The following is a 24,119-nucleotide window of genomic DNA, read 5'->3' as shown; positions in this document are numbered from 1 at the left end:
TGCTCTAGAAGGTGTAAGTCAACTACCCTGGCCAGCAAGATCTCCGGATCTGTCCCCCATTGAGCATGTTTGGGACTGGATGAAGCGTCGTCTCACGCGGTCTGCACGTCCAGCACGAACGCTGGTCCAACTGAGGCGCCAGGTGGAAATGGCATGGCAAGCCGTTCCACAGGACTACATCCAGCATCTCTACGATCGTCTCCATGGGAGAATAGCAGCCTGCATTGCTGCGAAAGGTGGATATACACTGTACTAGTACCGACATTGTGCATGCTCTGTTGCCTGTGTCTATGTGCCTGTGGTTCTGTCAGTGTGATCATGTGATGTATCTTACCCCAGGAATGTGTCAATAAAGTTTCCCCTTCCTGGGACAATGAATTCACGGTGTTCTTATTTCAATTTCCAGGAGTGTATATTACATTTGCAACATAAAATAGTTTTCTTACACAAAGATTTACAATAGTAAATAGGAAAATAAATACGTTAACATGATAAAAGTATGTGACGTATGATCGTTAAAAATTAAAATGACAGATACTAAATTTATAATATAACTTATTAAAAACTTACAAGCCAGCGATGATAAGAAAGATAAATTGGAAACTATGCTGAACCCAATCGACAACATTAACTATTTTACGGGTATATTACTATTGATACCGCACAATGTAAGGTCTATCTAACTTTCGAATATTTTTACACCTTAAATGCTGTAATATGTAAACACGGTAAAAATGTTTCGTTGGATAGTGAACGAGTACGTACCCTATGCAGTATTTCACACTTTTTAGATTCCATACATTTTAGTTTACGACAGTTATTGTAGGCGTCAATGAAAATGTCTCTGTCTTTTATCTTAGTCCACGTCATAGAAAGCCCCTTAGTCTTAGATCTGTGGAAAAGCACTGAGTCGAAGCAATTTAGTTCACGATTAAGTTACCTATTTCCTGTTTTATTCTCCTGAAATTTCACATAACATCGAGGAGATACGCTTTATTGGTCTATGTAGCCTATAAGAAATCCAATATAATTACGTCTCCCCAAGGCCTTACATACAGCTGACAGAAAAGTTTACCACCGACAGGAAATACCTGTCATGTTCCAGAGAAAAACTGTTACCTCTGGCTGCCAGCATTGTCAGATTCCCTCTCTAGAATTATTACAACGTTACGTTGTACCAACAGCGAAATTATACTAGAGCAGAAATTAGATTATGCAGATGACTGATGTACACAGCAGGGGGGGGGGGGGGGGGCGGAAGGGACTGACTCAGGTAAGTACGGTCATTAGTAAGAGTGGTAGAGAGGAAGTTACTGCTGTATACCTTACCTATTCGTCGGTGCAATGTGGCCGCTTTTGCAGTCGCACTGGACGTGTGTAGAGGATCAGTGCCAAATGTCTCCTGGCTGTTGTGCAGACCAGACTTCGACAGGGAGTCCTGAAATCACGTAAAAACACCTGTTGCAAGCAGCTGCCACGGTAACGATAAAAGTATTTCTGAAACTCACAAGTACGTGGATTATAACAAGGAACAACGTCAAGAACTTGACCTGCCCGCTTGAACTGCAGCCAATGAAAGTTGCAGCACCAGAAAGGACAGAAAAATTTATTTGTTGTGGTCTTACACTGCTGTAGAAACAATGCTTCACTAAATTTTGGCCATACGGGGCGTGACTGTTGTTAAAACAGCTGCCGCCTGTTTGAGCAACAGCGACCTTAAACCGGATCAGCATCGAGCCAAACTGAGCTTTGAAGATAGCTACGCTGTCTGATTAAAAGTATCGACACCTGTTACTAGAGCTTCGTATAGAATGTGTTCGCCCTTCGTCTTTATGACGGCCTAAACTCTGTTCGGGACTCTTCCAGTGAGGTGTCTGATTGCCTGTGGAGGGGTGACAGCCTGTTTTTCCTGAAGGGTAGAAACTGGACAACTTAGTGAGGATGGATGCTGGCTCTGGATCAAAGCCAATATTTTAAGTCATCCCTACCGGTTCAAATGGCTCTAAGCACTATGGGACTTAACATCTGAGGCCATCAGTCCCCTAGAGTTAGAACTACTTAAACCTAACTAACCTAAGGACATCACACACATCCACGCCCGAGGCAAGACTCGAACCAGTGACCGTGGCAGCAGCGCGGTTCTCGACTGAAGCGCCTAGAACCGCTCGTCCACTGTGGCCGGCTCATCCCTAATGCATTACACTATGTTCAGATAGGAACTCTGCGCAGGCAGTCTATTTCCGGAATGTTATTGTCCAGAAAACATTGCGTCGTAAGCGGTGCAGTATGATGGGGTGCACTTTCATGCTGATTCGATCATGGATTTCGATCTGTTCCTCTAGTATGCATAGTACACAATTCTTCAAAACGAGTTATGTCCTTCCGCAATAGGTGGTGGTGGAAGTAAGTTCCTATGGAAACAAACTCCTGAGGTCATCCGCTTTCTAGGCTTACACACTACTTAATCTAACTGAAACTAACTTACGCTAAGGACAACATACACACGCATGCTCCAGAAAGGAACGCCCGACGGGGGGGAGAGTCGCGCGAACCGTGGCAAGGCGCCTAAGACCACGTCCTTTCCCCGCAGTAAGTGACCACATCATAAGAATGTGCAGCCCCATCATCAGTACCTCAGCGTTGACACTGCCCATGATGGCAGGTAACGTTCTCCAGGCACTCACCAAACGCAAACCCTTCCACCGGATTGCCACAGGATACAGCGTGTTTCATTGCTCCAGACGGGCCGACCGGAGTGGCCTTGCGGTTCTAGGCGCTACAGTGTGGAGCCGAGCGACCGCTACGGTCGCAGGTTCGAATAATGCCTCGGGCATGGATGTGTTTGATGTCCTTAGGTTAGTTAGGTTTAATTAGTTCTAAGTTCTAGGCGACTGATGACCTAAGAAGTTAAGTCACATAGTGCTCAGAGCCATTTGAACCATTGCTCCAGATGACTTGTTTTTATTCATTCCCTTGCAGTGGCCTCGCTCTTTACCCCACCTCAAGCGCCGCTTAGCAGTGGCAATAGAAATGTGTAGCTTATGGGTAGCTGCTCCACCACTGTATCAGGTCCTTTCTGACTCTCTACGCACAGTCATTGTGCTAGCTGGACAGCATGTACCGCTCTGGAACTGATAAGTGTTTCCACCGCTGATTTCATGCGATGTTTCTGCAGTCACTCTCCGCAATACTCCACGCTTCCTGTCATTCAGGTTGACCTGGTCTTGGATTAGCTCTGGTTATTTCCTCTCATTTCCGCTTCAAAATCAGGACACCCACAGTTTATTTTGTCAGTTTTAGAAGGGTTCAAATGTCCCTCATGAATGTTTTACTCAGGTGACATACGGTGGCAGTACACATTCGAAGTCAGCAAGCTCTCGTGAGAGATATACTTTGTTGTCCTCTGGTGATATCAAGTGGTCAGCTCTGCGAAGCATAGTGATGTGCGGATGAATTTCGATCATACATCAGTCAATGTTGCCTCATCACTACGCCAGGATCTAGCAGTCGCAGTGGTTGTAAACTAATGGCAAGATTTCTGAAGAACGACCTGTCCGAGATAACAGTTGAACACCGTCTGTGTGCAGGCATATTTTCTTGTTATCTTAATGAAATATAGCGTAACATGCACCTCGAACTTATAGCACAGCCACCGGACACAATTGGTCGTAAATGTAATTTCTGCTTCCCATATTGTGGACTGTGCGCAGCAAAGGTTAGAGTGTTGTGTAGCTAAAAGAACCCCACACCATGACGCAAGATGCAGAGCCCGAATGACTATCGCGAGTGCAATCCCATAACGTTCGTTTCTTCCAAGCTTTTACGCCCATACATTCATCGTCATGTTGTAGATAAACGTGAAAAGACAAAAGGGGTGTCGCGCCCACGCTGGTGTTGGGTGTTGCCACTGGACGCCACATTGTCGGCGAGCACTCTCTCTGAAGGCACATCAAAGGAAGCCACAAGAATGGTCACCATGCTGACATTCCGTCGTGCCTCAGAGCTCGTCTCACTGTCAGTGAGGGCGCACCTTGCTGCAAAATTTGCCCATTTGCTGACTAATGGTATTTGATATTGCCGTAAGACCCAGCACGGTCGAGTGAACACTGTTGTTTGTCCACGTCGGCCGGCTTTCGCGGCCGTTGTAGTTATGAAAAAATCTTCTGAACCTTCAGGCCGTATGCTATTCCTGTTCAAGCTTCTTTAATGATCGAACAGTCTTCAGCTGTATAGTGATACCAGTGGAATCCGGAAGTATATACCAGCAGATGAATCGAATATTGTTGCATTGTATAGTAATATTAGTGGAATCTTGACGTATATATCAGCAGAAGAATCTAAACGTCGTTCATCTAAGAAGTTAGGAGGAAAACTGCGCGGCCTAACGACCCAGACGATGTTAACACCAATATGCTCGTCCTCTTGGGCGCTAGAAGCTGGGGCCGTTGAGATACTGCAGACGCTAAGAATAGCTATCCTAAACTGGCACGGCAGCATACCTGCAAAACGGTGGCTTTTCTGCCTTTTGCTGGGAGCATTTCCTCGAAGATAGGAAGGATTCTGAAAAGATATCATATCAAAAGTATTTTTCGTCCGCCAGCCAAGATTAGAGCGCTCCTTGGCTCTGTTAAGGATGACTTGGGTTTGAGGAAGCCCGGTGTGTACAAGAACCCTTGCCACTGTGGGAAGGCTTATATTGGTCAGACAATCCGGACCACTCAGGACCGATGTGTTGAGCATCAGCGGCACACACGGCTGCTTCAACCTGAGAAATCTGCAGTGGCGGAAAACTGTCTCACCGAGGGGCGCAGAATGCTATATGACGAGACACAAATTGTTGCCCCTGCATCTCGCTATTGGGACTATGTTTTAAAGGAATCCATAGAGATTCGTTTATCTGACAATATTATTAATAGAGACAAGGGTTATCTTTTAAGTAAGACTTGGGACCCGGTGTTATCTGACATTAAAAAACAACGGTCTGTGTTTCGATCGTCGGAATAAATTTTTTTAATTTTTGACAGCGATATCTCGATTTCGCCTGTTTCCCCCCACTGGCGGCGCGGTGTGTCTACTGCGCTAGAGAGCAGTTACGGCGCCTTCTCGCGCACGCGTTGTGGGTCTTCTGCGGCCTATATGGGGGCCGCCTCTTGCGCTGGGAAGTCAGTTTCGGCGAGATCGTGCACCAGCACTCTCACCTGAAGATGGCGGCCAGTTGGACCAGGGAAATATTGTGTCATGAAGACGTTATGATCCGGCTGCACACCCGAGAAGAATATTATCTATCCTTCAACTTTCCCCACAGAAAGAAATCCGGTGACGTCAAATCTGGTAAATGTGAAGGCCATAGTATGGTACTTCGACGACCAGTCCACCTGTCGTGAAATGTGCTATTCAATACCGCTTCAACCGCAAGCAAGGTATGTGCCGGACATCCATCATGTTGGAAGTACATTGCCTTTCTGTCATGCAGTGAAACATCATGTAGTAACATCGGTAGAACATTACGTATGAAATCAGCATACATTGCACCATTTAGATTGTCATCGATAAAATGGCGGCCAATTATCCTTCCTCCCATAATGCCACACCATACATTAACCAGCCGAGATCGCTGATGATCCACTTGTCGCAACCATCTTGAATTTTCTTTGCCCAGTAGTGCATATTATGGCTGTTTACGTTACCGCTGTTGGTGAGTGACGCTTCGGCGCTAAATAGAACGGGTGCAAAAAATCTGTCATATACCCGTAATTTCTCTTGTGCACAGAACTACTATGCGAAATGTTTTGTTATGAAAACCGTCTCTCTCTTTGTAGTGGAAAACGTTTACGATGTTGTTGTTGTTGTTATGGTCTTCAGTCCTAAGACTGGTTTGATGCAGCTCTCCATGCTACTATATCCTGTGCAAGCTTCTTCATATGAAAGTAAATACTGCAACCTACATCCTTCTGAATCTGCTTAGTGTATTCATCTCTTGGTCTCCCTCTACCATTTTTACCTTCCACGCAGCCCTCCAATACTAAATTGGTGATCCCTTGATGCCTCAGAACATGTCCTACCAACGAATCCCTTCTTCTAGTCAAGTTGTGCCACAAATTTCTCTTCTCTCCAAATCTATTCAACCTCATGATTAGTTATGTGATCTACCCATCTAATCTTCAGTATTCTTCTGTAGCACAACATTTCGAAAGCTTCTATTCTCTTCTTGTCCAAACTATTTATTGTCCACGTTTCACTTCCATACATGGCTACGCTCCATACAAATACTTTCAGGAACGACTTCCTGACACTTAAATCTATACTCGACGCAATAAATTTCTCTTCTTCAGAAACGCTTTGCCTGCCATTGCCAGTCTACATTTTATATCCTCTCTACTTCGACCATCAGCAGTTATTTTGCTCCTCAAATAGCAAAACTCCTTTACTACTTTAAGTGTCTCATTTCCTAATCTAATTCCCTCAGCATCACCCGACTGAATTCGACTACATTCCATTATCCTCCTTTTGCTTTTGTTGATGTTCATCCTATATCCTGCTTTCAAGACACTATCCATTCCGTTCAACTGCTCTTCCAAGTCCTTTGCTGTCTCTGACAGAATTACAATGTCATCGGCGAACCTCAAAGTTTTTATTTCTTCTCCATGGATCTTAATACCTACTCCACATTTTTCTTTTGTTTCCTTTACTGCTTGCTCAATATACAGATTGAATAACTTCGGGGAGAGACTACAACCCTGTCTCCCTCCCTTCCCAACCACTGCTGCCCTTTCGTGTCCCTGGACTCTTATAACTGCCACCTGGTTTCTGTACAAATTGCAAATAGCTATTCGCTCCCTGTATTTTACCCCTGCCACCTTCAGATTTTGAAAGAGAGGATGCCAGTCAACGTTGTCAAAAGCTTTCTCTATGTCTACAAATGCTAGAAACGTAGGTTTGCCTTTCCTTAATCTAGCTTCTAAGATAAGTCGTACGGTCAGTATTGCCTCACGTGTTCCAATATTTCTACGGAATCCGAACTGATCTTCCCCGACGTCGGCTTCTACCCGTTTTTCCAATTCGTCTGTAAAGAATTCGCGTTAGTATTTTGCTGCTGTGACCTATTAAACTGATGGTTCGGTAATTTTCACATCTGTCAACACCTGCTTTCTTTGGGACTGGAATTATTATATTCTTCTTGAAGTTTGAGGGTATTTCGCCTGTCTCATACATCTTGCTCACCAGATGGTAGAGTTTTGTCAGGACTGGCTCTGCCAAGGCTGTCAGTAGTGCCAATGGAATGTTGTCTACTCCTGGGGCCTTGTTTCGACTCTAATCTTTCAGTGCTCTGTCAAACTCTTCACGCAGTATCATATCTCCCATTTCATCTTCATCTACATCCTCTTCCACTTCCATAATTTTGTCCTCAAGTACATCGCCCGTATATAGACCCTCTATATTCTCCTTCCACCTTTCTGCTTTCCCTTCTTTGATTAGACCTGGGTTTCCATCTGAGCTCTTTTTATTCATACAAGTGGTTCTTTTTTCTCCAAAGGTCTCTTTAATTTTCCAGTAGGCTATCTATCTTACCCCTGGTAAGATATGTCTCTACATCCTTACATTTGTCCTCTAGTCATCCGTGCTTAGCCATTTCGCATTTCCTGTCGATTTCATTTTTGAGACGTTTGTATTCCTTTTTGCCTGCTTCATTTATTGCATTTTTATATTTTCTCCTTTCATCAATTAAGTTTAATATTTCTTCTGTTACCCAAGGATTTCTGGTAGCCCTCGTCTTTTTACCTACTATATCCTCTGCTGCCTTCACTACTTCATCCCTCAAAGCTATCCATTATTCTTCTACTGTATTTCTTTCCTTCAGTCCTGTCAATTGCTCCGTTATGCTCTCCCTGAAAATCTGTACAGCCTCTGGATTAGTCAGTTTATCTCCTTAAATTGCCACCTTTTTGCAGTTTCTTCAGCTTTAATCTACAAATGGTTCAAATGGCTCTGAGCACTATGGGACTTAACATCTGTGGTCATCAGTCCCGTAGAACTCAGAACTACTTAAACCTAACTAACCTAAGGACATCACACACATCCATGCCCGAGGCAGGATTCGAACCTGCAACCGTAGCAGTCGCGCGGTTCCGGACTGCGCGCCTAGACTTTAATCTACAGTTCATAACCAATAGATTGTGATCGGAGTCCACATATGCCCCTGGAAATGCCTTACAATTTAAAACCTGGTTCCTAAATCTCTGTCTTACCATTATATAATCTATCTGATACCTTCTAGTATCTCCAGGATTCTTCTATGTATACAACCTTCTTTTATGATTCTCGAACCAAGTGTTAGCTATGATTAAGTTGTGCTCTGTGAAAAATTCTACCAGGCGGCTTCCTCTTTCATTTCTTCCCCCCAATCCATATTCACTTACTACGTTTCCCTCTCTCCATTTTCCTACTACCGAATTCCAGTCACCCATGACTATTAAATTTTCATCTCCCTTCACTATCTGAATAATTTCTTTTATCTCATCATACAATTCTTCAATTTCTTCGTCGTCTGCAGAGCTAGTTGGCATATAAACTTGTACTACTGTAGTAGGCGTGGGCTTCGTGTCTATCTTGGCCACAATAATGCGTTCACTATGCTGTTTGTAGTAGCTTACCCGCACTCCTATTTTTTTTATTCATTGTTAAACCTACTCCTGCATTACCCCTATTTGATTTTGTATTTATGACCCTGTATTCCCCTGACTGAAAGTCTTGTTCCTGCTGCCACCGAACTTCACTAATTCCCTCTATATCTAACTTTAACCTATCCATTTCCCTTTTTAAATTTTCTAACCTACCTGCCCGATTAAGGGATCTGACATTCCACGCTCCGATCCGTAGAACGCCAGTTTTCTTTCTCCTGATAGCGATGTCCTCTTGAGTAGTCCCCGCCCGGAGATCCAAATGGGGGGCTATTTTACCTCCGGAATATTTTACCCAAGAGGACGCCATCATTTAACCATACAGTAAAGCTGCATGCCCTCGGGAAAAATTAAGACCGTAGTTTCCCCTTGCTTTCAGCCGTTCGCAGTACCAGCACAGCAAGGCCGTTTTGGTTAGTGTTACAAGGCCAGATCAGTCAATCATCCAGATTGTTGCCCCTGCAATTACTGAAAAGGCTGCTGCCCCTCTTCAGGAACCACACGTTTGTCTGGCCTCTCAACAGATACCCCTCCGTTGTGGTTGAACCTACGGTACGGCTATCTGTATCGCTGAGGCACGCAAGCCTCCCCACGAACGGCAAGGTCCATAGTTCATGGAAGTTTACGATACATATGCTGAATTGGTAGAAGGGCAAATAAAAGTGGATATGAAAAACTTAGTGAATTATAAAGATATCCTTGGAGCGACTTCTATTTCCGTTACGGTTATCAGCTGGACATCTACATCTACATCTACATGATTACTCTGCAATTCACATTTAAGTGCTTGGCAGAGAGTTCATCGAACCACAATCATACCATCTCTCTACCATTCCACTCCCAAACAGCGCGCGGGAAAAACGATCACGTAAACCTTTCTGTTCGAGCTCTGATTTCTCTTATTTTATTTTGATGATCATTCCTACCTATTTAGGTTGGGCTCAACAAAATATTTTCACATTCGGAAGAGTAAGTTGGTGACTGAAATTTCGTAAATAGATCTCGCCGCGACGAAAAACGTCTTTGCTTTAATGACTTCCATCCCAACTTGCGTATTACATCTGCCACACTCTCTCCCCTATTGCGTAATAATACAAAACGAGCTGCCCTTTTTTGCACCCTTTCGATGTTCTCCGTCAATCCCACCTGGTAAGGATCCCACAGCGCGCAGCAATATTCTAACAGAGGACGAACGAGTGTAGTGTAAGCTGTCTCTTCAGTGGACTTGTTGCATCTTCTAGGTGTCCTGCCAGTCAAACGCATCCTTTGGCTCGCCTTCCCCACGATATTATCTATGTGGTCTTACCAACTGAAGTTGTTCCTAATTTTAACACCCAGGTACTTAGTTGAACTGACAGCCTTGAGAATTGTACTATTTATCGAGTAATCGAATTCCAACGGATTTCTTTTGGAACTCATGTGGATCACCTCACTGCGCCAACTGCCACCTGTCACACCATACAGCAATCTTTTCTAAATCGCTTTGCAACTGATAATGGTCTTCGGATGACCTTCCTAGACGGTAAATTACAGCTTCATCTGCGAACAGCCTAAGAGAACTGCTCAGATTGTCACCCAGGTCATTTATACAGGGCGTTACAAAAAGGTACGGCCAAGCTTTCAGGACACATTCCTCACACACAAAGAAAGAAAATATGTTTTGTGGACATGTGTCCGGAAACGCTTAATTTCCATGTTAGAGCTCATTTTATTACTTCTCTTCAAATCACATTAATCATGGAATGGAAACACACAGCAACAGAACGTACCAGCGTGACTTCAAACACTTTGTTACAGGAAATGTTCAAAATGGCCACCGTTAGCGAGGATACATGCATCCATCCTCCGTCGTATGGAATTCCTGATGCGCTGATGCGGCTCTGGAGAATGGCGTATTGTATCACAGCCGTCCACAATACGAGCACGAAGAGTCTCTACATTTGATACCGGGGTTGCGTGGACAAGAGCTTTCAAACGCCCCCATAAATGAAAGTCAAGAAGGTTGTGGTCAGGAGAGCGTGTAGGGCATGGAGTTGGTCCGCCTCTACCAATCCATCGGTCACCGAATCTGTTGTTGAGAAGCGTACGAACACTTCGACTGAAATGTGCAGGAACTCCATCGTGCATGAACCACATGTTGTACTTTTAAAGGGACATGTTCTAGCAGCACAGATAGAGTATCCCGTATGAAATCATGATAACGTGCTCCATTGAGCGTAGGTGGAAGAACATGGGGCCCAATCAAGACATCACCAACAATGCCTGCCCAAACGTTCACAGAAAATCTGTGTTGATGGTGTGATTGCACAATTGCGTGCGGATTCTCGTCAGCCCACACATGTTGATTGTGAAAATTTACAATTTGATCACGTTGGAAGGAAGCCTCAACCGTAAAGAGAACATTTGCACTGAAATGACGATTGACACATTGTTGGATGAACTATTCGCAGAAGTGTACCCGTGGAGGCCAATCAGTTGCTGATAGTGCCTGCACACGCTGTACATGGTACGGAAACATCTGGTTCTCCCGTAGCACTCTCCATACAGAGACGTGGTCAACGTTACCTTGTACAGCAGCAACTTCTCGGACGCTGACATTAGGGTTATCGTCAACTGCACGAAGAATTGCCTCGTCCATTGCAGGTGTCCTCGTCGTTCTAGGTCTTCCCCAGTCGCGAGTCATAGGCTGGAATGTTCCGTGCTCCCTAAGACGCCGATCAATTGCTTCGAACGTCTTCCTGTCGGGACACCTTCGTTCTGGAAACCTGTCTCGATACAAACGTACCGCGCCACGGCTATTGCCGCGTGCTAATCCATACATCAAGTGGGCATCTGCCAACTCCGCATTTGTAAACATTGCACTAACTGCAAAACCACGTTCGTGATGAACACTAACCTGTTGATGCTACGTACTGATGTGCTACTGTAGCCGGCCGCGGTGGTCTCGCGGTTCTAGACGCGCAGTCCGGAACCGTGCGACTGCTACGGTCGCAGGTTCGAATCCTGCCTCGGGCATGGATGTGTGTGATGTCCTTAGGTTAGTTAAGTTTAAGTAGTTCTAAGTTCTAGGGGACTGATGACCACAGCTGTTAAGTCCCATAGTGTTCAGAGCCATTTGTGCTACTGTAGAGAAATGAGACGCATGTCAACACAAGCACCGAAGTCAACATTACCTTCCTTCAATTGGGCCAACTGGCGGTGAATCGATGAAGTACAGTACATACTGACGAAACTAAAATGAGCTCTAACATGGAAATTAAGCGTTTCCGGACACATGTCCACATAACATCTTTTCCTTATTTGTGTGTGAGGAATGTTTCCTCAAAGTTTGGCCGCACCTTTTTGGAACACGCTGTATAGATCAGGAACAGCAGAGATCCCAGGACGCTTCCCTGGGGAACACCTGATATCACTTCAGTTTTACTCGATGATTTTCCGTCTGTTACTACGAACTGCGACCTTCCTGACAGGAAATCACGAATCCAGTCGCACAACTGAGACGATACCCCATAGGCCCGCAGCTTGATTAGAAGTCGCTTGTGAGCAACGGTGTCAAAAGCTTTCCGGAAATTTAGAAATACGGAATCAACTTGAGATCCCCTGTCGATAGCGGCCATTACTTCGTGCGAATGAAGAGCTAGCTGCGTTGGACAAGAACGATGTTTTCTGAAACCATGCTGATTACGTATCAATGGATCGTTCCCTTCGAGGTGGTTCATAATGTTGGAATACAGTATATGCTCCAAAACCCTACTGCAAACCGATGTCAATGATATAGGTCTGTAGTTCGATGGATTACTCCTACTACCCTTCTTATACACTGGTGCGACCTGCGCAATTTTCCAATCTGTATGTACATATCTATCGGTGAGCGAGCGGTTGTATATGATTGCTATGTAGGGAGCTATTGTACAGCGTAATCTGAAAGGAACACAATCGGTATACAATTTGGACCTGAAGACTTGCCCGTATCTAGCGATTTGAGTTGCTTCGCAACCCCTAAGGTATGTACTCTTAAGAAACTCATGCTAGCAGCTGTTCGTGTTTCAAATTCTGGAATATTCCATTCGTCTTCCCTGGTGAAGGAATTTCGGAAAACTGCGTTCAATAACTCCGCTTTAGCGGCAACAGTCGTCGGTAACAGTACCATCGGCACTGCGCAGCGAAGGTATTGACTGTGTCTTGCCGCTTGTGTACTTTACATACGACCAGAATTACTTCGGACTTCCTACCAAATTTCGAGACAATGCTTCGTTGTAGAACCTATTAAAGGCATCTCGCATTGAAGTCCGTGCCAAATTTCGCGCGTGTGTAAACTTTAGGCAATCTTCGGGATTTCAAGTTCTTCTGAACTTCGCATGCTTTTTCCGTTGCCTCTGCAACAGCGTTCGGACCTGTTTTGTGTACCGTGGGGGATCAGTTCCATCTCTTACCAATTTATGAGGTATGAATCTCTCAATTGCTGTTGCTACTGTATCTTTGAATTTGAGCCACATCTCGTCTACATTTGCATAGTCAGTTCGGAAGGAATTGAGATTGTCTCTTAGGAAGGCTTCTAGTGACACTTTATCCGCTTTTTTAAATAAAATTATTTTGCGTTTGTTTATGGTGGATTTGGAAGAAACGACCTTGGGATCACTAATACCTGTATCAGTCATGATGCTCTCAATTAGCTCTGGATTGTTTGTGGTTAAGAGGTCAAGTGTGTTTTCGCAACCATTTGCAATTCGCGTGGGTTCGTGGACTAACTGCTCGAAATAATTTTTGGAGAAAGTATTTAGAACAATCTCGGAATATGTTTTCTGCCTAACACCGGTTTTGAACAAGTATTTTGCCAACATATTGAGCGAAGGTTGAAGTCCCCACCAACTATAACCGTATGAGTGGGGTATTTATTTGTTACGAGACTCAAATTTTCTCTGAACTGTTCAGCAACTATATCATCGGAGTCTGGGGGTCGGTAGAAGGAGCCAATTATTAACTTAGTTCGGCTAAGTATAACCTCCACCCATACCAATTCGCACGGAGTATCTACTTCGACTTCACTACAAGATAAACCACTACTGACAGACACAAACACTCCACCACCAATTCTGCCTAATCTATCTTTCCTGAACACGGTCTGAGACTTCGTAAAAATTTCTGCGGAATTTATTTCAGGCTTTAGCCAGCTTTCTGTACCTATAACGGTTTCAGCTTATGTGCTTTCTATTCGCGCTTGAAGCTCAGGGACTTTCCCAGCACAACTACAACAATTTACAACTACAATTCCGACTGTTCCTTGATCCAAGCACGTCCTGTATTTGCCATGCACCCTTCGATATTGCAGCCCACCCCGTACTTTCCCGAGGTCTTCTAACCTAAAAAACCACCCAGTCCACGCCACACAGCCTCCGCTACCCGTGTAGCCGCAAGCTGAGTGAAGTGAACTCCTGACCTATTCAGCGGAAGACGAAACCCACCATCCTATGGCGCAAGTCAAGGAATATGCTGCCAACACGGTCGCAAAACCGTCTGAGAATCTGATTCAGACCCTCCACCCGGCTCTGCACCAAAGGTCCGCAGTCGGTTCTGTCAACGATGCTGCAGATGGTGAGCTCTGCCTTCACCTCGTAAGCAAGACTGGCAGCCTTCACCAAATCAGATAGCCGTTGGATCCAGAGAGAATTTCCTCAGATCCAAAGCGACACACGTAATTAGTGCCGACATGTGCCACCACCTGCAGCTGGGTGCACCCTGTGCTCTTCATGGCATCCGGAAGGACCCTTTCCACATCAGGAATGACTCCACCCGGAATGCACACGGAGTGCACAGTGGATTTCTTCCCCCCCTTAGCCGTCATATCCCTAAGGGGCCCCATTCCGTGCCTAACATTGGAGCTCCCAACTACCAATAAGCCCACCCTCTGCGATTGCCCGGACCTTGAAGGCTGAGAATCATAGTCTGAAACAGGGCAGGCAGCTGCATCTCACTCAGCCAGAGACAGTACCTGAAACCTGTTAGTCAGACGTGCTAGGGAGGCTTTCTGAGCAGCCTCTGGGGACGTCTTTCGCTGCCTGCCACGCCTTGGAACGACCTCCCAATCAACCACAGGCGAGGGCTCAGCCCCACTGCGGGCAGCAACCGGGGCAACCACAGCGGCAGACCGATCTGGGGACAGACTGGACGAGGTAGACATCGCAGTGATACCCAATTCCGGCTCCGCACAGTGGTGCCCATTGGCAACAGCCTCAAGCTGCGCGACCGAAGTCAGCGCCACCTGCAGCTGTGAGCGAAGGGATGCCAACTCAGCCGCCATCCGAACACAGCAATCACAGTCCCTGTCCATTCTAATCGATGTTGAACAACAGTTACTGAAAGACGAGTCAGTGCCTAGATAACGCAAGGGAAACACGCAAAGAATGTATGAACTAACCTGTACAAATGCCTAGTGACTGCCCTACAATCTGCCTGAATTTACGATTACAGTAACTAAAACTCGAAATTACGCCTCCTATACGAAACTCACACGCAATTTAAGTAAGAATCTACGAAGTAAACACAGAAAAGAAGCTATATACGTATCTTTCTGCACTGTCTATGTGCAGCAACTGGGAGCTCAGACCACACTGGTCTACTCCCCGAGACGCTGATTTCAACTGCAATTTAAATATATTCAATGTCGATATTAAGTTTTCCTCTTTTAAAAAGTCTATAAATGTTGCATTAACAGTGACTGGCCTCTTATCTCAAAGATATTTGTACTTCTAACATACAACGTTTAAAGTTGAGGGGAAACTTTACAACACGATTTTCAGGGTAATGTTCCGAACAACTGTCCTTCGCTAAAGAGAACAAGTGAGCAATTTCAGTGACACTAACATTATCCGGCCACATAAGCGAAACATTAACATACTCCCAAAAAGTTCTTCCATGCTCTTTCTGGTTAATTATTCAATATTATGGATAAGATTTCGTTCGTATATTCTAAACACTTGTTATATTTGTCTCTCATACGCTCGAGTATCACGGACCGTGGTGTAGGGGTAACGACTTTTACTAATAATCAATTTGACCTGGGTCTTCGTTTTAGTCTTTAAAATTAAATAAAATCATCAGTAATGGCGAACGAAGACTTCTGGTATAACGAGTGACCCCCAACCTTCCAATGACCGTGTCAATAACGCAGAAAATGGTATAACGTTAGTACGACTCGTTATGAATAGGAAGGTAGGTCAGGGAGTGAGGTACCTTGAACAATTTAGTGAAAGGATTATGCTCGTGACTATCAGTAGCAAACCAACACCGACAACATTAGATCAGGTACCGACATCTCAAGCCGAACAGGGCACTAAATGTAATTGGTAACTCAATATGGACCGGGTGGTGAGGGTTTAATAATTAGGGAAAAGTGGAAAGGTGTGGCAGGGAAAGAAATAGTTGAGAGGTACCGGATAATATGACCTCGGTACTATCACTGAGAGAGGAGAAAGGCTAAATGAATTTTGTAGTAAGCTTTCGCCGGTAATAGCAGATACACTGTTCATCAATTACAAGAGTAAAAGGTATACTTGGAGACCTATACACACGTCAAGATGCCAGCTGGATTACATCATGGTTAAACAGAAATTTCTGTCTGAGATAATGGATTGTAAAGCGTATCGAGGAGCAGATACAGACTCAGATCACAATTTAGTAAGGATGACGAGTAGAGTCGTGTTTAAGAGGATGATCCGGAAGAATTAGTTTGGAAAGAAGTGAGATACTGCAACGCTGAGGAATGATGAGAAATGTTTGAAGTTCTCAAAGGCTGTAGATAGTGCGATAATGAATACCACAGTATTCAGTGAAACTTCAGTGAAAGAGGAATGGACATTCCAAAAATGGCAATCACAGTAGGTGGAGAGACAGACATTGATGGAAGAAAGATAGCGGCGTAAAAACTCGATGACAAACAGAAATATTACGGCTGATGGACAAAAGAACGAAGTACAAAAATATTCTAGAAAAGACGTGAGTAGAGCTATGTAAGTTACTCAAGAATGAAAGCAGGAAAGATAACGAGAAATAGCTGCAGGGAAAATGTGAAGAAATGGGAAAAGAAACTGTCGTTGAAAGAAGTGATTTAGCAAATAGAAAAATGGGACCAACTTTCGGTGAAATTCAAAGGTCGGAAACATGAAGACGCAGAGTTGCGTGGTAGGGAGTGACTTGGAGTCTGGAAGACTAATAAAAAAGTACTCGGATTAAAAATGGTCGAAGACAGCTGTGTAGTTTTTTGCCGCTCCTGTTGTAACAAACGGCGAAGTACTGACGGATACAAAGGACGATTTCAAGAGCTGGATTAAAACTCAAGGTGAAGGATATCAGTGATAAAAATTGCTGATGGCGTTGGTATCCTCTGTGATGGAAGGAAGAATTACAGGCCTGCTGAGTGGACTGAACACTCTTATGAGCATACGCTAAGGATTGATAGTAAACTGAACCATAAGCTGGGGGAGCGTTCTTGGCCAAAAGAAGTCTAGTAGAATCAAATATCGGCTAGGTTTTGGGGAAGTAGTTTCTGAGAATGTATTGTTGAGCACAGTATTTTGTGACAGTGAATTATGGACTACAGGAAAACTGGAAAGAAGGGAATTCAAGCGTTTGAGATGTGGTGCTGTAGAAGGGTGTTGAAAATGAGATGTATTGACAAGATAGGGGACGATGTTTCTCGCAGAATCGGCGAAGAAAGGAATGTAAAGGGAGCTGTAGAGGATAAACCATTAGTTTGGGAAAAGGGCTCATCCAATCTTCCTCAGGTTCCACTTACAGTTCTTCTCTTCTACCTACCGCTATCACAGTACAGCGAGACTCATTAATCAACGGAGACTCATTTATATGCAGAGGAACTAAACGATCGCTTGTGATTCAACGGCCCCTGATGGAATACCTTTAATACGTATCTACTGTGGATACTGTCTCTGGTTTCAGTAAACTGTTCGTTGGAATTACAGATAAAGGAAAATGTCCTTTCTCTCGGATCATGTGTTCAGTTGCGTATTAATCCATTAGTGAAATGCAGAAGAAAAGAAATAAATAGAATATGAAGAGGCAACTTACGTGTGCCTTTGGACATTAGATGATCTAACACTAACGGTGACAAAACTACGTATTCCACTAGGACTGTGTCTTGTGATACAATCACATCTTATATGAAAGATTTTATCAAATAATCTTAAAAATAAACTTCTCTGGGCTCTTTCGCCGTATGATTGAAACTCTTCGCTACTCTGTCCCTTATATATTGGTAAGAACCTCCCGGAACTGTATATCGGCTATCACTGACAGCCATACAGCGATAAGGCCTGCTGATGCATCGGCCTCGCCGTTTCCCCGGTCAGAGGTCGGCGGTATTTCGAGCGCTGTCAGCGCCAGCTTCCCTGCCAGCCTTAGCTTTTATGCAAAAGTTTGAGAGTGGAGGCAGCGGCCATATCGACATTCGATTGTCTTGATCGATGCTCCCCACGCACAGTGGTGCACTTTACCCACTTGCGCCAGACGTCCCCTTCTGGAAATACACCATTTCGTCAAAGAACTGGATACCTTTCATCTTCTTTGACAGACTTCAGGCACTAAAATGAAGGATTCGTGGTGATTGCCCAATTATATGTGTTGTTGTTTTCTAACTGAATAAGTTCTAAGAGAATAAGTCTCTGACTAAGCCTGCACCAAGTGTACACTTGGCATGAAAAGAATATTACAAGACCACGTGTCATTAACTTTACATTTGCGTTCAACACTATTGGTATGACAACCGGTATTTGTCAGGGTCTTTTAATAAACATTGTGTTTTATTTCACAATCTCAAAACGGTAGAACTGTCTAGAGAATGCCCAACTGTGATTAATTCACAAAATAGACACTGCCATTCCGGCTTTACCTCAACTGTCTTACAAATTACAAAGACTCAGTCGCTATTGCAAGAAAACAAGCAGATCACTGATACATCCTCGCCGTCCGTCAAATAACTATACCAAAATTTTTGACGTCGATTTGCAGTTCTCTATTATGCGCTCAGTCGGCAAAACAGAATGGAGGAACAGGAAAAATGAGCTGTGTGCAAGAAACAACAAACCTGCATCAATTCTTATTAGTATTCGTCACTAATTACTTTAGAGGCAGCCCACATTCTAAGACTCACGTAATATAGACTTAGTTTGCTGTGTCGACCTCTACATAATACAATTTATATTTCATTCATACGCCTCCACCCATCCCTTCTATGACATGTGACTATGAAAGCCCTCCTGAGTTGCAAGTACTGGACTTTATGATGCTTCTGTGCGTAGCTGACATTTATTGCGCGACTCAGTTACACCTTGTCCCATTTCTATTACCGAACCAGTATTCTCCCATAACAATATCTCGATTTTGTCCCTCACTGCAGCATTTCCATCACTCTTGGTTATTATGTTTTCATCCTGCTTTACATGCACCGTAACCTCGCATACACTATGTGATCAATAGAATCCGGACACCCCCAAAAACATGCGTTCTCGTATTAGGTGCATTGTGCTGCCACCTACTGCCAGGTACTCCATATCAGCGACGTCATTAGTCGTTAGACATCATGAGGTAGCAGATTGGGGCACTCCGCGTAGCTCACGGACTTCGAACGTAGTCAGGTGATTGGGTGTCACTTGCATCGCAGGTCTGTAAGCGAGATTTCAACACTCCTAAACATTCCTAGGTCCACTTTTCCGATGTGGAATTGAAGTGGAAACGTGAAGGGACACGTACAGAACAAAAGCGTACAGGCCGACCTCGTCTGTTGACTGGCAGAGACCGCCGAAAGTTGAAGAGGTTCGTAATGTGTAATAGGCAGACATCACACGGGAATTCCAAACTGCATCAGGATCAACTACAAGTACTATGAAAGTTAGGTGGGAGGCGAGAAAACTTAGATTTCACGGTCGAATGGCTGCTCATAAACCACACATCACGCCAGTAAATGCCAAACTACGCCTCGCTAGGTCTAGGGAGCGCAAACTTTGGACGACAGAACAGTGGAAAAACGCTGTGCGGAGTGACGAATCACGGTACACAATTTGGCGATCTGATGGCAGGGTGTGGGTATGACGAATGAACGGTGAACGTCATCTGCCAGCGTGTGCAGTGACAACAGTAAAATTCGGAGGTGGTGGTGTTAGCGGTGGTGTTATGGTGTGGTCGGCTCACCTTGTTGTTTTGCGTGGCACTACCACAGCACAGGCCTACATTGATGTTTTAACCACCTTCGTGCTTCCCACTGTTGAAGAACAATTCGGAGATGACGATTGCAGCCGGCCGCTGTGGCCAAGCTTCAGTCTGGAACCGCGCGACCGCTACGGTCGCAGGTTCGAATCCTGCCTCAGGCATGTATGTGTGTGATGTCCTTAGGTTAGTTAGGTTTAAGTATTTCTAAGTTCTAGGGGACTGATGTCCTCAGATGTTAACTCCCAGCCAGTTAAATCAGAGCCATTTGAACCATTTTTAGAGGTTCAGCACGATCGAGCACCTGTTCATAATGCACGGCCTGTGGCAGAGTGGTTACAAGAAAATAACATCCCTGTAATGGACTGGCCTGCACAGAGTCCTGACCTGAATCCTATAAAATACCTTTGGGATATTTTGGAACGTCGACTTCGTGACAGTCTCACCGACCGACATCTATACCTCTCCTCAGTGCAGCACTCCAAGAAGAATGGACAGCCAATCTCCAAGAAACCTTCCAGCTCCTGATTGAACGTATGCCGGTGAGAATGGAAGCTGTGATCAAGGCCAAGGGCGGGGCAACACCATATTGAACTCCAGCATTATCGATGGAGGGCGCCACGAACTTGTGAGTCATATTCAGCCAGCTGTCCGGATACTTTTGGTCACATAGTGTACTTTCTCTTCATCTTCTGGTTGTATATCATCCAGCCTCCTACTTCACCTGTATTCAGGCACGTAGTATGTCTCCGCTTCCTAGGCTATTCAAATTTTTTCGCCATTACAACACATTGGAAAACCGCTCCAGGAAATCCGAATCGTAGACTAATCTGGAATTTTTTGTCAATGAAAGAACATAATGACACTTTTTCAGTCACAGGCCACACAGTATTTTTTTGTAACACAGTGGTTTCCATTCGCCACCTATCACATATCGTTGCTGACTCTTCCGCTTTTTAGGGGAAATTCCCACCTCTACATCCAAAGTGTGACCCAAAACTCTGTCCTATCCTCCGCTCTTTTGACAAGCCCGTTGGCCGTAAAAGCATTATTCTTATATTGGAAGTCTGTGACTGCATTACCGACGACATTTATTCAAAATATAAGGAACTGCTGGGATAGATCCCACGACACCAGACCCATGGAGTACGGTGTGTCCCAAATGGTAAACGCTGGTACAGTTTCATAGGGAATGATATTACGAAAGGAATGTAAGAGCGAGTTGCAACTTACAGAAGTATGAGACGTTAGTAAAAAATTAGATAAGAAATTCTATAGTCTGAATGCATAGAGAAGAAGTTGGAGCGTGCCCTAAGTACATCTTTAAGAAAAGGTGGAAGACATTTTAGACACGCAATTCTCAGATGAGTCTAGTAGCTATGGTGGCCTACAAAAATTTTCAATTCGGTCCCTTACGGAAGACGAAGACGAAGATGAGGTAAATAGCAATGCAATTTCAGTAGTAAATGCCGAAGTCTTCATTACGCTGCCGGTTTCTAAATTAGTTTCAAAATTACATTACGTCGTCATCAGTTCCCTTGACAAATTTAGTTTTGTGAAAGGGATTGATGACGATAAAATCCAATCGTGTGTAGTAATTGCAGAAGTCACAATATGGTAACCTACGTCCACAAATCCCTGATGTAGCAGACGTCATTATATCTTTTGTATTACAGAACATCGGACATCGGTTATCTTATTGTCACTCGTACAACGACTACATGCAATTGAATTTTATCCAATCTATTTTTGTCAAGGGGTCTTATGACGGTATAATGTAACTTCAAAACTGGCAGCGTAACGAAGAGTTCGGATTTTACGAATAAGGTGTATTGCTGTTTACTTCAAATGTACCAACTGATGTCAAAACCAGAATCCTCGACAAAGATGAGTCTACAAAGAATCGACGAGGGTGGCTGACAAAAACATGCAGTCAAGGTGTGAAAAGTTAAAGAGGAATCTGACGGCTCACGATGTACATACATAACGTGAGCTTCTGGGCGGGGGAACGACTAATGTTGTAAGACTCATGTTATGAAATTCTTTTTCATACCAGCTGAATAGCTGGCAGAACTAACTCCCACGAGTGATATATGTGTTTTATCTGTAATGGAGCAAGAAGTACACCGTCCAAAATAATGCAGCTCATAGCTCTGTAGACTATTGACTATATCACAGACGTCATGATCGTTGAGTATTTTAATTATCCATTATAGTGTCAAGGGAGAGAAATTAAGCCAGAACTTCTGGGCGGACATGTCAGCGTGGTCTATTTAACGACGAGCAGATTCACAGAACTTTTGGAGAAAGTAATATTTCTGGGAACGGAAGACGGGATCAACACCACGAGACGATGAAAAGGTAAGATCCTAGTTTTCGTCTGCTCATCCTAGGAAAATTTCTACCATCATCTCAGCCAACCAGAAAGAAATCAACACGGACGCTAAGAGACGGTATATTTCAGAAGCATCGAAAAATGTGTTGGTAATGTAAGGAAAGCGGAAGCAAGGCAACGTGCATAATTGATAATGGCCTTCGGAAGGCGTAGTATAAATTAGTAGTGTTAGCAGTAGCAAGGCAATCATCATCAAACAGTCAAGCAGTCTAAGTATTGACAGTGACAGACAACACACGGACAGAAGCTGTTACTGCCATAATTGCAGCGCCAACTAAAGTAGCAGTGGAACCTGTTCCACGAGAATAAGTAATGATGTGGCGAAGGAGATACAACTGATAGATATGTTGCAAGTTTAGTAAAGTATTATAGACCCATAATTAATATTGAACAAAGACAGTTGGTCTTAATTTCAGTATTTGGTAGGAGCAAGTACCTGCGTAGTACTGGTCTCCTGTGAATCAGAGCAAGAATCCCGTTGTTTTCATGGTAGACGAGTGGAAGTAACTGCACTTGTCTCTAATATAGTAAATTAGGTACTCAAGTTAGTGTATCTAATAACGATAAAAGCGAGACGTCAGATAGCTCATATATCTTGGATGGGCAATACCCTTCTGTAAAAGGACATACAGTTTACGCCAGGGGTGGGCCAACTAATCGGCAGAATCGTAAATAAAGGGGTTTGGGCTGAAACATAGTTCCACAAGTTGCGACATGGTCGCGAATTGAACAGAGACTAGAAATAGAATAAATTTCCTTTACTTCGCGTCTATGGTCACAAATTTTTACGTCGTAAGACTACCGGTTTATTTTTATAAAGCAGATCCGAAGATGGTCATTATAGACCGAAACCGGTAGTCTGATAAACATAAAATTTTGATACCATAGACGAGAAGAAAAGGAAATCTATTGATACATAGTTCATGGAGATTGTTAGCCAGACACATTTCATGTACGAGTAAATGTGTTTGATGGTGAATAAACTTATTTGGAATTAATTAAGAGTTAATGTCACCTTCCTATCTCGATAAATCACCATCCATGTCAGGTCACATTCCCTGTATTCCAGAACGGAACGTAAGCAACCAAGAAATCTTTACTCCCTCTTGACTCTATTTCAAACTAAAATTAGGCGGACATACGTCACGACAGAATTAAACTGTTGCCATTGTCCTGATTGCGCCACGTAAGTCACACTCTTAACTGATCGATTTGACCTGTTCTGGGATACGACAGAACTAACGCTGCCTACAGCAAAATTATTTGTCATGTGTCGTAACAAACCGAGTGGCATATTTGTCATGTGTCGTAACAAACTTAGTGGCAACGAGTTCTGAAGTGCTTAGAAACACACACACACACACACACACACACACACACACACACACACACATTTTTGGTTTTAGTCTAGGACAATGGACGCCATTGTCACATAAATAATTTAAAAATGGGTCTGTTACCCGTACTGCCGCAGAACTGTTTATACAGGACACCAGAAATACACGCTTTCCTCAGACAATACGTAATTTGTATGTGTAGTGAGTTTAGCACGCCACGATATGTCTAACGTATTTTCTGTAGTCCCTTTTCTTATATGAATAACCATCGTCAATTATATGTAGGGTTAAGACATGATGTCGTGTTTCATCCCTGCTGTTCAATCTGTACCTTGAAGAAGCAATCATGAAAATAAAGGAAAGATTCAGGAGTGGAAATACTAATCATTGTGAAAGTATATCAGTGATAAGATTCGCACGTAACATTTTTATCCTCAGTGAAAGTGAAGAAGAACTGCAGAATCTGCTGAAGGGGATGAACCGTCTAATGATTAC

The 24,119-nt window shown here is 43.9% G+C and overlaps 1 protein-coding gene across 1 annotated transcript in view; it reads right to left on the bottom strand.

Annotated features, from left to right (window-relative positions):
• LOC124577102 (serine/arginine repetitive matrix protein 1-like) overlaps window positions 1–24,119 on the bottom strand; it is a 303,302-nt gene that overhangs the window by 168,795 nt on the left and 110,388 nt on the right. Inside the window, exon 3 of the mRNA XM_047131217.1 lies at window positions 1,330–1,438. Within this exon, the coding sequence (XP_046987173.1) occupies window positions 1,330–1,438 (109 nt within the window). The remainder of the gene's footprint in view (window positions 1–1,329; window positions 1,439–24,119) is intronic.

The sequence above is a fragment of the Schistocerca americana genome, chromosome 1 (genome assembly GCF_021461395.2).
Source record: "Schistocerca americana isolate TAMUIC-IGC-003095 chromosome 1, iqSchAmer2.1, whole genome shotgun sequence".
Lineage (NCBI taxonomy): Eukaryota > Metazoa > Arthropoda > Insecta > Orthoptera > Acrididae > Schistocerca > Schistocerca americana.
The sequence above is the reverse complement of the archived record's forward strand: the minus strand, read 5'-3'. Positions and strand labels throughout refer to the sequence as shown.